Here is a 16,062-nt window from a genome sequence, read left to right on the forward strand (position 1 = left end):
ATGGGAGTATTACTAAGCCATGCTGTCTGCTTGTCAACCAGAGGGACCCTCCACCTCTGACAACTTGGTTAAGGCATAGCCACAGGAGTTGAATCTTGCTCTTCTTACTCCCCCTGTCTTTTGTGTGCCTTCCTTCTCTCCCCCCTCCTGTTAAAACAAAACCATAGTTCTGAATGCTTGAGCAAGAAACTGAGCTAGTACTGAGCAGAAGCTTTGATGCGTTGCTACACTTAATGCACAGCTCAGCAAGCCCAGGACATGCAGGAGTTTCCACACCATCTGAAACAGTAGCATCTAGAGGTGCCTCCCAGACGTTCTGTCTGGAGCCTTTAATAATGACTTTCAGAGAGTCCTGGAACACATTCATTTTACCATTACTAGTCTGACCCCACTGCTGTCGTGTTACTTGAAGATGAACGTGGATAAGAGTGCTGACTGGTTATCTTTACAGTGCTATTGAGATGCTTTGTCAAGCATCTGGTCTCCCTTCTGCTTTCATAGAAAGCTCTGGAATTTTGTCTACCACTGAGCATAGTCACATAACCCACATGTTATTGAACTACTGTCTTTGGAATGCTTGTTATAGATAAGCAGCTTTGCGTACTTGCTCTTTGGATTAAGAGGCGTTTTTCTTGTCAACGTATTATCTGTACTATTATTGCTAGAAGAAAATGCTATAACTTTTTTTTTTCTTCATACAGATTGATCAGTTAAATGTAGACTTGAATGCAGAGCGCAGCAATGCACAGAAGAATGAGAATGCCCGCCAGCAATTAGAGCGGCAGAACAAGGATCTCAAAGCCAAGCTGCAGGAGATGGAGAGTGCCGTTAAATCTAAGTTCAAGTCTTCAATTACAGCCCTCGAGGCCAAGATTGCACAGCTAGAAGAACAGTTGGAAATGGAAACTAAGTAAATGCATATCCATTTCTTTCTGACATACTCTTGGGCCCTGTTCACTAAGCAGTGCTAAGGGTGCACTAGCATTTTTAGCGCACACTCAATGCTAAAGACATCCATAGGAATATATGGGTGTGTCTGGCGTTTAGCACACACTAATTTTAGGCACGCTCTAAAAATGCTAGTGCAGTGCATCATATTAAACAGGGCCATAAATATCTGAAGTGTAGTAGGGCAACAGTTAGGCCTGGGAAGTGTAGGCTTACAAGGATGCGTCATTTTTTTGGTAATGAAAGGTTGCCTATGAAGGCCCAGTTACTCATTTTGGTACCCTTAAGTAGTTTTGTTTAATTCCAATTGAATAAATTAAAATGTTTTAATCTGGGAAATTAAATGAAACAGTGTTCTCATTACTGTGCAAAAGGTACAGTAACACTTCTATTCTAATCCCAGCTATTTTTTCTTGGGGGGAGGGGGGTATATATGTATGTGTGTGTATATATGTGCATACATATATGTATATATATATGTGTGTATGTGTATATATATATATATATATATATATATATATACACACACACACACACACGTGTGGGGGGGGGTTGTTTTTTGTTTTTTTTAGTTTTTTTTGGGGGGGGGGTTGTATTTCGGGTTTTTTTTAATTTATCCTTTCTATGTTTTTCTGTGCAGGGAGCGCCAGAATGCCAGTAAGCAGGTACGCCGCACAGAGAAGAAATTGAAGGATGTCCTCTTGCAAGTGGATGATGAAAGGCGTAATGCAGAACAATTCAAGGATCAGGTGAGTGCTGGCTTTTGGGAGTGTTCTCTGGAAGAACAAGGTTAGATCTTTCAAGGAATGATATATTCTGCAGCTTTCGTTTGGAGATTCTTAATGCCAAGTAGTAGAAAGAACAGAGCCGGCTTAAGGCATTTTGGCAGCACCTTCCCCTCCCCTCCCCCCCACCCCCAATATCACATTGCTTATGTCACCCCCTCCCCCCCCCCCCAATAGGTTTGGCATCTCTTCCCTTCTCTCCCCCACCCCAGTCCAGCATCATCTATTTCCCTGCCCCCCTCCTTTCTCTTTGCTCTCTCACCTCACTCACTCCCCTGCAGCCTATAAAGGCTTCTCGATCTTTCCGCTGCTTTTGACACTGTTGATCACAGCCTACTCCTTGGCACGCTGTCCTCACTTAGATTTCAGAACTCCACTCTTTCCTGGTTTTCTTCTTATCTCTCACAGCGTACTTTTAGTGTATACTCTGGTGGATCCTCTTCTTCCTCTATCCCGCTGTCAGTGGGTGTACCTCAAGGCTCTGTCTTAGGACCTCTCCTTTTCTCCATCTATACTTCCTCCCTTGGTGCTCTGATCTCATCCCACGGTTTACAGTATCATCTTTACACTGATGACTCCCAGATCTACCTCTCCACACCAGAAATCCAGGCCAAGGTATCTGCCTGTCTGACATTGCTGCCTGGATGTCTCACCGCCACCTGAAACTTTTATGTCCAAAACTGAGCTCCTTATCTTCCCACCTAAACCAACCTCTCCCCTTCCCCCATTCTCTATTTCTGTGGACAATACGCTCATTCTTCCTGTCTCATCCGCTCGTAACTTTGGGGTCATCTTCTCCCTCTCCTTCTCTGCACATATTCAGCAGATTGCTAAAACCTGTTGTTGCTTCCTCTATAATATCGCCAAAATTCACCCTTTCCTTTCTGAGCACGCTACCAGAACCCTCATCCACACTCTCCATCACATCTCGCTTAGACTACTGCAACTTGCTTCTCACAGGTCTTCCACTCAGCCATCTCTCTCCTCTTTAATCTGTTCAAAATTATGCTGCACGACTAATATTCCGCCAAAGTCGCTATGCTCATATCAGCCCTCTCCTGAAGTCACTTCACTGGCTCCCTATCCATTTCCGTATACAATTCAAGCTCCTCTTATTGACCTATAAGTGCATTCACTCTGCAGCCCCTCACTACCTCTCCACCCTCATCTCTCCCTACACTCCTTCCCAGGAACTCCGTTCACTAGTTAAATCTCTCCTAACTGCACCCTTCTCCTCCACCGCTAACTCCAGACTCCGTTCCTTTTATCTTGCCGCACCTTATGCCTGGAATAGACTTCCTGAGCCGCTACATCAAGCTCCATCTCTGGCCGCCTTCAAATCCGGGCTAAAGGCCCATCTGTTTGATGTTGCTTTTGACTCCTAACTTTTCACTTGTTCGTAACCTTTATCTTTTCTTTCTCTCTTCAATAGTACCTTATCCCTATGTGTCCTATCTGTCCTACCCTTATCCCTTATTTGTCCTGTCTGTCCTGATTAGATTGTAAGCTCTTGAGCAGGGACTGTCTCTTCATCATGTTCAATTGTGAAGCGCTACGTACGACTAGTAGCGCTATAGAAATTATTTGTTGTAGTAGTAGTACATTGGTTGCACAGCAACAGCAACATGACCAGTTGCCTTCAGCCAGTCCCTGAGTCTTCCCTCTGCTGTGTCCTGCCCACAAAAAATTGCAGCAGAGGAGTCAAGGCGCAGCATAGGGAAGACTCTGGGTGATGGAGCAGTGCTTGGCCTTCGGGGGGGGGGGTTGGGCCGGAGGCTGGGTATTTTGGTACCCTGGGACAGAGCCTAACCTTGTCCAGTAGTTAAGCCGGCCCTGGAAAGAATCCGATTTTAGGTTACATAACTTTACAATTGTCATCTGGTAGCCATGGAATTCATCTTCTTTTGTTTTTTTGCCATGTCTTGTCTCGGAGCTCTAAATTTACACAACATTAAAGCCCAGATCATGATGCATGATATCAGACATTACTTGTATTCACAGTCAGTAACACAGTAAATGACTTCCTTAAAGATCTGCAAGGTCCATCAAGTCTAATCAGTAAAGCTAAGTTGCACCCGCCACTCTGTACAGGTTAGTCATTTGTGCTTAAACACTGGTTGGCAATTTGCTGTCATGCCAATCACATATAGGTAAAAATTTGCTTCCTTTTTTATGTGCCATTTTGGACTTGATCATACAATTCACATGAAAATTACAAAACGAGAGAGGCAGCAGGGAGGCAATTGAGCGTATCGGTTCCTTCTACTAGGTAATACTGCAAGCTTAAATTTCCCGTGATATTCAGATAAAATATTTCAATGAACAATACGCTTTTGGGGGGCTGTGGAGGAACTTATTCAGCTGATTGAAATGATAACTCAGAACCACTGGGCAGAGAAGGGGACATGGACAGAACTCATGGGGATGGAGATAAACTTTGTCCCCATATCATTCTCTACTTTGAAGGCTGTTAATGAATTGGATAGTTATGTTCAAATGATGCAGACGACGATGTTTTGATTTATTTATTTATTTTAAACAGAAGTGCTGGCCACAACCAGCAAAATTTGAAGGGGGGGGATCCTTCTGAGAAGACATTTTCTATTGTGGAAAGGACTGTGGAAGACAGAGCTAGAGCTAACCCTGAGATTGTTGACTTATTATTCATCCACAGATTAAAAAATAATAACAGTGCTTTGTAGGGCATATTTGTCCCCCGCTTAGGGCATACAGAGTGGGCTATATTTTGAACCCCTGGACATTTGAACAGGGTGAATTAGGGTTCCTTAGGGTAGTAGAAGTCAGTTATTGTTGGGGCTGGAAGAATAGAGGGTGGGGGGGGGTTGTAGTTGTTCATTATTGTTTTCTATTTGTGATTTATAAACAGCTGCACAGAATATTCCTTTTTATGTTTTATTTGAAAACAATTTTTTATTGAACAAATGTAGCTCATAACAATACAAATATAACAAGTGCTGTTCAGTATATAACGGTATAATCCCACCTTCCTCCCCATCTCACCCCTCTCCCCCCACTTGAAGTCTTAATAAAAGGGAAGCACATAAAAATTACGATCCCCTCAAGGATAAATCTGCTTATACGTTGATAAAAGTAGATGACTGACTTGTAGGGGCCTAAAGACTGCAATGACCTCCCTCCCCCCTCCATCATACATCCAACCCAGAGAGAACCCCCCCCCCCTATAGGTAGGCAAGAGTGCCTCACAGGGTCCTTGCTCTTGTGACCCTCCCGAGACATAGTACCATACTAATTGAATATGTTAACACCCAACCTCCCCCCCCCCCCCCCCCCCCCCCCCACAGATAGGCCCACAGGTACAGTCAAAAACTTTGAATCCAAACTCAGTTATTGTTTAGGAGCAAACTACAACCTCGGAGGTGCAGGATTTGTAGGTACGAATCCCATATCACTAGGAATCTCTTCTTATGTTTAGGCAAGTCTTTAGATCCTCTAGCCTCCCAAGACGCCAATAAATGTACTTGGTTCCGCCAATTTCAATAAGCCGACAAATCAGGAGAGGTCCAGTATTGTAATATACATTTACATGCTACCAATCACAGCTTGCGAAGTAGCATAGCTTTAGCCCTGTGCCATTCTCTGAAAGCACCTGGAATGTCTAATAACTGCTCTACTGTTCCCAATATCTTTTCCCCAGACTCAAATTCTATAAACCTCCAAATTCGGTTCCAATAGAATTGTATCTTGGGGCATGTCCAAAATGCGTGGTAAAAGGAATTATGAGCCCTTCCGCACTTAAGACAGATGGGGTCTGGTAGCCCTCCCATATGAAACAATTGGGATTGAGGCATGTAAGCCCTAAATATGATCCGATAATAGCATTCCCTCAGGCGGGCGTCTGTAGTGAGAGTGGAAATAGAGTGGATAATATAGCCCAGTGGAGTAATGGGGTGCCTAGGTCGTGTTCCCATCTAAGTTTTAATGCATTGTAGTCCTTTTGTGGTCCTCATTTAGTAAGGGCCTTGTGGAGAAGTGAGACTAAAGCCCCCTCTTCTAAGTCCTGAAAACAATCCCCTAATTCTATCCCCCATGTGGCTGTGTAACATTTCTTTATCTAAAGATGTTATATAGTGTTTAATCTGATAATGCGTGAATCTATTTCCCCAGGAAGATCTTACCCGGTTTTGTAATTCTTCAAATGAGATAAGCTCTCCCTCTTCGTTCAGTAGGTGTTCTAAGCTAGTTATATCCTTGTTTTCCCAGAGAGCAAAAACTGGATTGTCCAATCCTGGTTCAAAGGCGATGTTACCTCTTATTGAAAGCTGATTTGTAGTTTGGGGTCCCCCCATTAAGACTCTTAACAAGCACACTCCACACGGCTCGCAGCAGCCGAAGTAAGACACTGCCTAAGCGTTGAAGGGAGCTGGGACTGTTATGTAGTGAATAAAAGTTATAAGGAGCATATAATGTTGATTCCAAATCCAGTGGGGTGTGATGATGGGTGTGGAGAAGCCAATCCCCTAGATGTCAACAGGCAGGCCTGATTACATAGTTAACATAGTTTCATATTTGGTAGTCCTATGCCTCCCTGCCTCAGTTCCCTATTAGATAAAAAAAATTGGATTTTTGGTTTCCTATGGTTCTAGCAAAAGTGAGAAAACATTCAATACAGGGCCTTTAGGTCTTTCTGGAGTAAGCGTAAAGGTAGTGTTTGCAAAAGATAAAGCCATTTTGGAAACACCACCATGTTCACTCTACCCACCAACGACAAGGGGAGGTCTCTCCGGCCCTCCAGAGTTTTCCTAGTGGCCTCTGTCAGTGCCGATACGTTCATTTGGTAAAGCAGAGAAATATCCATGGGCAGGAGGAAGGAATTCTCTGCCCAATGTATCGGGAACCCAGGACCCCAATTTCTCCTCAATTGAGCAGAGGAGGGCAGGGCCTCCGACTTGCGCAAATTCAGTTGCAATGCTGCATGGTCCCCATACTCATTTTCTAAAAGGGCCAGGAAGGATTCCGTTGGGTGTGTAAGATGTACTAATATATCATCAGCGAAGGCTACTACCTTAAAACTTGTATGAGTCACCTGTACTCCTTGCACTGCTGGAATATCCACAATATCTCTCCACAAGGAATCCAATGGCAGCACAAAGAGTAGGGGTGATAAGGGGCAGCCCTGTCGCGTGCCACAAAGTATTAGAAAATCCTAGGATTCCACACCATTGACCAGCACCTGAGATTTGGGTGCCGAATACAGTGCTCTTATAGCCAACAGGAAACGTCCTGAAAATCCATATCTAGACAGGGTTGTGAAGAGGAAGTTCTAGTGCACCCTGTCAAAAGCTTTCTCGGCATTAAAGCTGACAAGGAGCGATTGCAAATCTTTCCTATTTTTATATTCTTTCGTAGCCAGGATTTTTCTGCCGATCGGCCCATAACAAATCCCACCTGAGAGTCATGGATGAGATTAGGGAGAAATCAAGCCAAACAGTTCACCAAAGTTTTGGCAAGTAGCTTGACTTCATAATTCAGTAATGAGAGAGGGTGATAAGACTCCGGGAGAGTTGGGTCACGTCCCAGTTTTGGAAGTACAATAAGTTGTGCTGTGTTTAACAGTGGGGGCAGTGCTTCAGCATCCACCATTACATTGAACATACTCGTGAGAGGGAACGCAATCTCCTCCACCAAGATTTTGTAAAACTCAGCATGAAAGCCATCAGTGCCCGCTGCCTGTAGCAAAGGACTTTGTCAGATCGCCAAATGTACCACTTCAGCTTGCACAGGTTGGTTTAACACACCTCTATGTACCCCTGAGGAATAATGTTGAAAACATAAAACTCGCTTGTTGTCATAGCTCAATTTCTTGTTTCTTTCCTGCCTGCACCGCTTGCATAATTGCCATTTTATGCACAAAGTTGAGAATCTTCAGTATAACCACTCGTGGTCTAGTGGCTGCAGGTTTTTTTGGGCCTAGTCTGTAAGCCCTCTCGAAGAGGTCCATAGCATGTGGGTAGCTTGCACTCATGCATTAAGCATAGATCTAAAAAAAAAAAAAAAAACACGAGTTCCTTGTCTGCTATAGATTCTGAGAGGCCCACTAAACAAAGGTTATTCCTCCGACATCTGTTCTCTTAAGTCATCCACCTTACTTTCCAGCACCGCAACTCGTTTTACTAATTGTGTGTAAGAGTCTTCCATGTTGATGACCCTGTCCTCCACCACGCTCGTCCGTGCCTGCCATCCAGCTTGGTCTCTGGTTAGTTCCCCCATTTGCACCTGCAATTTTTCCAATTTAGAGTCGATCATGCAAAGCCGCCTCTCTAGCATAGCTTCCAGAGCCGAAGTCATTTCGGATGTGATTTCTGCTATCCATGCCAAAGATACAGACTGTTCCGGCGGCTTCGGGGACAGCGCCATTTTGTCTTCCCCTGTCTGGCTGCGGGCTTTCTCTTTTGCTTGTGAGCAAGCTGTCATGAGGAGCTGGGAATCAACTCAGGTGTTTCAATAAGGGTTCTCCAATTGCTGCAAGGTAAAAGTATGCTAGTTTGGGCAGATGCCCAATGGATATTCAGGGTTTTAGCTGGGGTATCCGGAGAGGCTCTTTCTAGTAGCTGCTCCCGGTCATGTCATCACGTGACCTCCCTTTTTATATTTTAATGAAAAGATCTCCATAGTCTTTTTCCACTTTTAAAAAATTTGTGCCACAACATTAACAGAATCTAGCAGGCACTGCAGCATCTAGTTTAGTATTAAGGGGAATAAAAAGAGAGAGGGAGGGAAAAGCAAGCAGGACCTAGTTTAGTATTAAGGGGGGAATAAAAAGAGAGAGAAAAGCAAGCATCATTAACTAGTTGCCATAGTGTGCAAACCCTTTTCCCATAGTTTTAAACTGAAACCTTTTCTAGAGGTAGAAACTAAACAGCCAAAAACTTGTTCTAAAAGGCTTATTTTCTGTTCCTTGGCTGCTGGAGAGGTAGCTCATCCAGTGACCTCAATTAAGTGTTAATTAAGGTGTGGGGAAGTAGAATACTTGCATAGGTTGCTGATTCAGCTTCAAAGAGCCTGTTTAAAAAAGGCCCCTTAGATTCAAAACTATATAAAAAGGAAAGGTCCCACTGAACTTTCTTTCTGAGAAGTTCCGAGAGAAGAGAACATTTCTCTGGTAAGTGAACACTATTTTGCTTTGTGCTTTGGGAACTTAAAGATTGGGGTTTAAAGGAGGAATTGTAGGTTAGTGTTAGGCAAAATAAAATTTGCTTTTTATATTTTTATCAACTAATCTCCATAGTCTTTTCCACTTAGTTTTAAAAACTTTGTACCACAGCATTAACAGAATCTAGCAGGCACTGCAGGATTTAGTTTAGTCTTCCCACCACCCTCCTCAACACCCACCCACCCCTAGGACAACTCTTCATTTATAGTCATAGTAATTAGGGTAACAAGCAAGGAGTGCTCTTACAGAGTTTTAAATACATTTCATTACCATCTACGGAGGAAGCACTAAATAAATCATACAATATACTATATAAACTAAAAGACACTTTTATATTAGGCTAATATCCTTAATACTGTAGCAAGTTTTCAATTACTGAAAAACTCAAAAACACTAAGATGGAGTCAGCAGTCCCAGCAGCGAGAGGGGTGCTATCCAGTCTTTTGCATTGAGTGTCACATGTATGATTATCTCCCAGTTGGTGAGATGTCATATGTGTGTTCCTGATGCAAAGAGCTCCTAGCTCTCAGAGAATGTGTCCGTTCTCTTGAGGCTGGAGTAGCAGACTTGGTGGAGCTGAGGGAGACAGAGAGGTACGTAGAGGAGACCTACAGGGATGTTGTAGAGAAGTTCCACCTCCAGTCTGGTAGCCCCTGTGCCACCTTGGAGGAGGGAGGTCTCCTGGAAGGAGAGCATCAGCCTCGTGAAGTAGGAAGTACTCCTGTAGCCAGGACCTGCCCACCAGGGGATGTACTATCCTCTCGCACTGAGGATATGTTTCGAAATGCTGACCGGGACGGAAAGGTTAGGACAGCTGTTGTAGTTGGTGATTCAATCATTAGGCATATAGATAGCTGGGTGGCTGGTGGACGTGAGAATCGCCTGGTGACTTGTCTGCCTGGTGCAAAGGTGGCGGACCTCAGGCGTCACCTAGATAGGATTTTAGATAGTGCTGGGGAGGAGCCTGCTGTCTTGGTACATGTGGGTACCAATGACATAGGAAAATGTAGGAGAGAGGTTCTGCAAGCCAAATTTAGGCTCCTAGGCAGAAAGCTCAAATCCAGATCCTCTAAAATGCTACCTGTTCCATGCGCAGGGCCCAAGAGACGGACAGACAGCTCCAGAGTCTCAATGTGTGGATGAGACGATGGTGCAGGGAGGAGGGTTTTAGGTTTGTTAGGAACTGGGCAACATTCTGGGGAAGGGGGAACCTATTCCGAATGGATGGGCTCCACCTTAACCAGGGTGGGACCACGTTGCTGGCATCGGCATTTAAAAAGGAGATAGAGCAGCTTTTAAACTAGAAACGGGGGGAAGGCCGACAGTTGCTCAAAAGCGCATGGTTCGGGATAAGGTATCTTTCAAAGATATCACCAAAACAGGGAAGATAGGGTATCCTAATAGTGAGATTGCAAAAGAGACCGTAGTAGATCAGGTGTCCTTAAATAAAAATCAGAGAAAAGATTGCAAATTAATACTGTCAAGTACTAAGCATGATGTAAATAGGAACAACAAACATACTTTGAAATGTCTATATGCAAATGCCAGGAGCCTCAGAAATAAGATGGGAGAGTTAGAATATATTGCACTAAATGAAATATTAGATATAATAGGCATCTCTGAGACCTGGTGGAAGTAGCATAACCAGTGGGACACTGTCTTATATCGTAGTGATAGGGTGGATCGAATTGGTGGAGGGGGTAGCATTGTATATTAAGGAGATCCTTGAATCAAATAGATTGAAAATTCTACAGGAAACAAAACACTTCTTGGAATCACTGTGGATTGAAATTCCATGTGTAAAGGGGAAAAGGATAATGATAGGACTGTAGAGACTATTATTAAGAACAAAATTACAGAGCATATTCAAAAGCATGGATTAATGAGACAAAGCCAGAATGGATTTACTGAAGGGAAATCTTGCCTCACCAATCTACTACATTTCTTTGAAGGGGTGAACAAACACATGGATAAAGGTGAGCCGGTTGATATTGTGTATCTGGATTTTCAGAAGGCATTTCACAAACTACCTCATGAAAGACTCCAGAGGAAATTAGAGAATCATGGGATAGGAGGTAGTGTTGTATTGTGGATTAAAAACTGGTTAAAAGATAGAAAACAGAGAGTAGGGTTAAATGGTCAGTATTCTCAATGGAGAAGGGTAGTTAGTGGGGTTCCGCAGGGGTCTGTGCTGGGACCGCTGCTTTTTAACTTGTTTATAAATGACCTAGAGATGGGAGTAACTAGTGAGGTAATTAAATTTGCTGATGACACAAAGTTATTTAAAGTCGTTAAATCGCGGGAGGATTGTGAAAAATTACAAGAGGACCTTACGTTACTGGGAGACTGGGCATATAAATGGCAGGTGACGATTAATGTGAGCAAGTGCAAAGTGATGCATGTGGGAAAGAAGAATCCGAACTATAGCTACGTTATGCAAGGTTCCACGTTAGGAGTCACGGACCAAGAAAAGGATCTAGGTGTCGTTGATGATACATTGAAACCTTCTGTTAATTGTGCTGCTGCATCTAAGAAAGCAAATAGAATTTTAGGTATTAGGAAAGGAATGGAAAACAAAAATGAGGACGTTATAATGCCTTTGTATTGCTCCATGGTGCGACCGTACCTCGAATATTGTGTTCAATTCTGGTCCCCGCATCTCAAAAAAGATATAGTGGAATTAGAAAAAGTGCAGAGAAGGGCAACAAAAATGATAAAGGGGATGGGACGACTTCCCTATGAGGAAAGGCTAAAGCGGCTAGGGCTCTTCAGCTTGGAGAAAAGGCGGCTGAGGGGAGATATGATAGAGGTCTATAAAATAATGAGTGGAGTTGAACGGGTAAATGTGAAGCATTTGTTTACGCTTTCCAAAAGTACTAGGACTAGGGGGCATGCGATGAAGCTACAATGTAGTAAATTTAAAACGAATCGGAGAAAATTTTTCTTCACTCAACGTGTAATTAAACTCTGGAATTCGTTGCCAGAGAATGTGGTAGGGGCAGTTAGCTTAACAGAGTTTAAAAAAGGTTTGGATGGATTCCTAAAGGAAAATCCACTATTTCTAGGATAAGCAGTATAAAATGTTTTGTACTTTTGGATCTTGCCAGGTATTTGTGACCTGGATTGGCCACTGTTGGAAACAGGATGCTGGGCTTGATAGACCTTTGGTCTTTCCCAGTATGGCAAAACTTATGTACTTATGTAGATTTAAATATAAAATCATAAGTGTTTGAGGCTTCTGTAGATGAGGACAGAGCCCGTGGGGACGAGGGCAAACTTTGCCCCTGCATCATTCTCTACCACTGGGTTAGAAAAGGCTGTGGTTTTCTAGATGTAGACATGTATGCCAAAGTTCATACTATAAATGAAAAGCTGGGGGTGATGGGGATGGAACTGTGTTCAGATTTTTTGCTTGGGGGATTTTTTTTTTTTTGTCTCCTACTCAATTGTTCTGGTTACTAGAGTTCTTTTCTATCTATATTTTCAGCTGACAGATTTTCTTTTGGGACCTGATGCAAAAACGAACTTGTTTAGGATGCCTACAAATTTGGAAGTGGTTTATTTAAGAGTTAATGAAAAAAAAAGGAAGCTGGCCATTCCTTTCAAAATAAAAATTCTAGAACTAGTGAGCACACAATAAAGCTAAGTAGTAAATTCAAAACTGAAGAAAATATTTCTTCACTTAACATGTAAACTCTTGAATTGGTTGCCAGAGAATGTTGTAAAAGCAGTCAGCTTAGCAGGGTTTAAAAATGGTTTGGATCATTTCCTAAGTGTCTATAAGCCATTATTTAGATGGACTTGGGAAAATCCACTGCTGATTTATAGGATAATCAGCATAAAGTACATTATTGTTCTGGGTTCTTGCCAGGTACTTGTGACCTTGATTGGCCACTGTTGGAAACAGGATACTGGGCTTGATGGGCCTTCAGACTGTCCCACTGTGGCAACACTTATGGTCTTAAATCAGGAGCTTGAATAAGATTGGGGGTCAGGGTCATGGGACGAGTGGATGAGTAAGGAATTAGGAACGGAGGAGTGGGCTCTCCTACACCGATAAGTGCACCTGTGCTCCCTTATCACAAGTTACAAACAACTACAATTTAATATAGTTCATAAACTTTACAGGACTCATGTTAAGGGAGAAAAAGCAGGGGGTGGCAAACAGGGATTATGCTAGAAGGGTTGTGGGGCAAGAGGCTCCCTGGAACATCTTTGGTGGGAAAGCCCTGTAGTTAAGACCACCTGGGGTATGGTGTGGGAGAGTTGAACAGCGGATGAGAGAACATCGGAGGTGGGGGAGCCATGAAGTTGATGCTGGGGATGGGGGAAGATGAGAGGGGTGACCATGTGCAGCTGGCCCCTCGATTGATAATGGCTGCAAAGATTGTGCTTGCTTGCAGTTGGAATACACTGAGCGGTCCAAGTTTGGCCCTTTGGAAATCAGTTTGTCAAGACTTACAATGGTATGATAAACTGACCTTTGAATTGAAAGGAAGCGAAGGGGGGAAGCATTTGGACCTCTGTGGTCCCATGAATTGGGCATGGTTGTATATATTGTAATGCATCCAGGACACCACTGGATGCAGAATGTATGGAAGAATTTGTTCAAACACCTTCTAGTCTAGAGACTTTCCCAGACTATTTTTGCATTGCTTTGTGCGTAGTCTCTACTGCATGATATTTAAGCATCTTCTTAGAGATGGGGGTTAGTGAAGTGGAGGTGGTGGGGTTTGGGTTTACAGTTAAGAGCATATCTGTTTTTGTGCAAGTTTTGATTTTTATTTTAGAATAAGTATTTGGGATGGGGGGTCCAAACATCCACAAATTGGCACCATTTGCTGGGTATTTGGGCAAATAAGGCTTGAATGTTTGTAATAAGTCGTTGTATTAAGCACTAAAGAATTTCTAAATGTCCATTGTGCTTTTTGCAGCAGAATTTTTTTTATATAATTTTTTTTTATGCTCTCCAGTGACAGTTAACTTTGGAGAAAGTAGGCCAAAACAATGTTTTGCACAGCTAAATATGGCACAGCAGAGTGGAGAAGCAGCCTAATGGTGAGAGGAGGGAAGCCAGGGTTCAAAATGCAGTGCATCTCATCTGATCTTAGATAAATTGCTTTACTCTCCATTGCCTCAGATATTATCCTAGATTATAAGTTCTGAGTACAGGGAAATACCTATGGTATTCAGACTTCTATACTTATACCTCGGACTACTGAGAGGCATGAGCTAAATCTATATCCACTGTATCTCTAGGTTTTTTCTTTATGCTTCATTCCTGTTTGGTATTTATTTTCTCCTCCCCTTCCCCTTCTTTTTAAGTCTGAGAAGTTCAATGTGCGCATGAAACAGCTGAAACGTCAAGTGGAGGAGGCTGAGGAGGAGGCCCAACGGGCAAATGCATTACGCAGGAAATTGCAGCGAGAACTGGAGGATGTCACTGAAACTGCTGATGCCATGAACCGGGAAGTCAGTTCCCTCAAAAGTAAACTCAGGTAATAAACTGAAATGCAGCGTGTGTGACACTTTTCAGTAAGTTTCTTGTCATCTGCCAACTTGCAGGAGATTTTAATTGAAATATATTTCAAGATTACCGTGGGAAACATTACTTTTGACATAAAGCAATTTTCCATTAAGCATAGATCACTTTGGTTTATAACATGTATTCAGGTTGAAAATATTATTAGTAAAGCTGTATTCTCCTGCCTCTGCTCCACTTTTTCCCTTCCTCCTCCTTATATAATTTTTGAATGTATCCCACCTTTCCAAATGCTCACATTTGCTTACATTAGTGATGTTTCAATGTTTCTTCTTTGTAACTCCAGTTAGGCTTTCAAGGAAGCTGATGCAGCTGTCTCCCTCTCAATGCTGTCTGACTATACACCAGGCAATGCCAGCAGTAAAAGGGAGGGAAAAGAACTATTTATTTATTTATTGCATTTGTATTCCACATTTTTCCACCTATTTGCAGGCTCAATGTGGCTTGCCCAGTCGGTTGATAACAAATACAAGCATTGGAGCCGACTCTGTGGGTGCTTGAGCACCCCCAATATTGAGAAAATTCCTTGTATGTGTCCAGGGAGGGATCATTTCCATTGGGCTTAGCACCCCCAATAATTTTGAAAAGTTGGCTCCTATGAATACAAGGTTGTATAGTGATCGAATGAGGTATATGTGGAACGGCATCAAACTGGGTAGCTTGAGTATTGGTTGTTTTAAGAATCTGTGTTGCAGGGTTTTCTTGATCAAACTCAGTGAGCAGAGGGCTTGCGTAACAACAATACTGTTAATATGGCAGCATTACTGATAGAAGCAGTGTGTTCTCTGTAGACTTACCAGGGAAATGCAGGAGCCTTGGGTGCAGGATAAGTTTTTCAGAGATGTTTCATCTTCGCTGAGCTGAAGGTGCGTGGGAGTTCATGTACTGCCTCAGTCTCCATCCTCCTCTTCAGTCCTTAACATTTGAGACATGCTGAGTTCTTCACAAATCTGTCTCTCAGTGGATTTTTTTCGTATTTTTCAGAAGTCTTCTCACAGTTCGGGTTTATTCTCATGAGTTCGCTCAGCCACAGCTCTAACTTTGATCTTTTGTCATGTCAACACTCCAACACCAGTCCTCCTCACAGCTTAAAAGGGACAGCTGTGACAGGAAGTAAAATTCTCCGAGGACAAACAGGATGGTGTCCATACTGATGAGTGACATCATCTGGCAGAGCACTTGCATGGGAACTGCTCTCCAGCTTTCAGAATCCTTAGAGGATGACACACTTTCCCGCCTGCTGCTGTCGCACAGAACCAACCCAGTCTGTTTTCTTCCGTGAAGCAGTGAGGTCATATTTTGTCACTATCACTTCAGTTTGCATCTGTTTTGCAGGCACCTTGTGGAAACTGGGGTTACAAGCAGTAGTTTCTGTATAGAGCAAGTGCAGTTTGGACAGATACTCCATTTACTTGTGCTTCCCAAGAAGAAAGGTACTTTTCAGCTTTTTCTGGATCTTGAGAGTAAATGGTGCCTTAAAGTCCCAAGCTTTGGCATAGAAAGTCCGCATTCCATTATTGTGGCAGTTCGGCACATCAAATTCCTAACCTCGTTAGATCTGAAGCCTATCTGTTTATCCACATTCGAAAAGCCCA

At 42.9% G+C, this 16,062-nt stretch overlaps 1 protein-coding gene across 1 annotated transcript in view; it reads left to right on the forward strand.

The window, feature by feature from the left end:
- The window catches only part of MYH9 (myosin heavy chain 9), a 390,958-nt gene that overhangs the window by 353,995 nt on the left and 20,901 nt on the right, over nucleotides 1–16,062 (forward strand). The window contains 3 exon segments of the mRNA XM_030206870.1: nucleotides 702–910; nucleotides 1,589–1,697; nucleotides 14,251–14,423. Of these exon segments, the coding sequence (XP_030062730.1) occupies nucleotides 702–910; nucleotides 1,589–1,697; nucleotides 14,251–14,423 (491 nt within the window).

This window comes from Microcaecilia unicolor, chromosome 1 (assembly GCF_901765095.1).
Source record: "Microcaecilia unicolor chromosome 1, aMicUni1.1, whole genome shotgun sequence".
Lineage (NCBI taxonomy): Eukaryota > Metazoa > Chordata > Amphibia > Gymnophiona > Siphonopidae > Microcaecilia > Microcaecilia unicolor.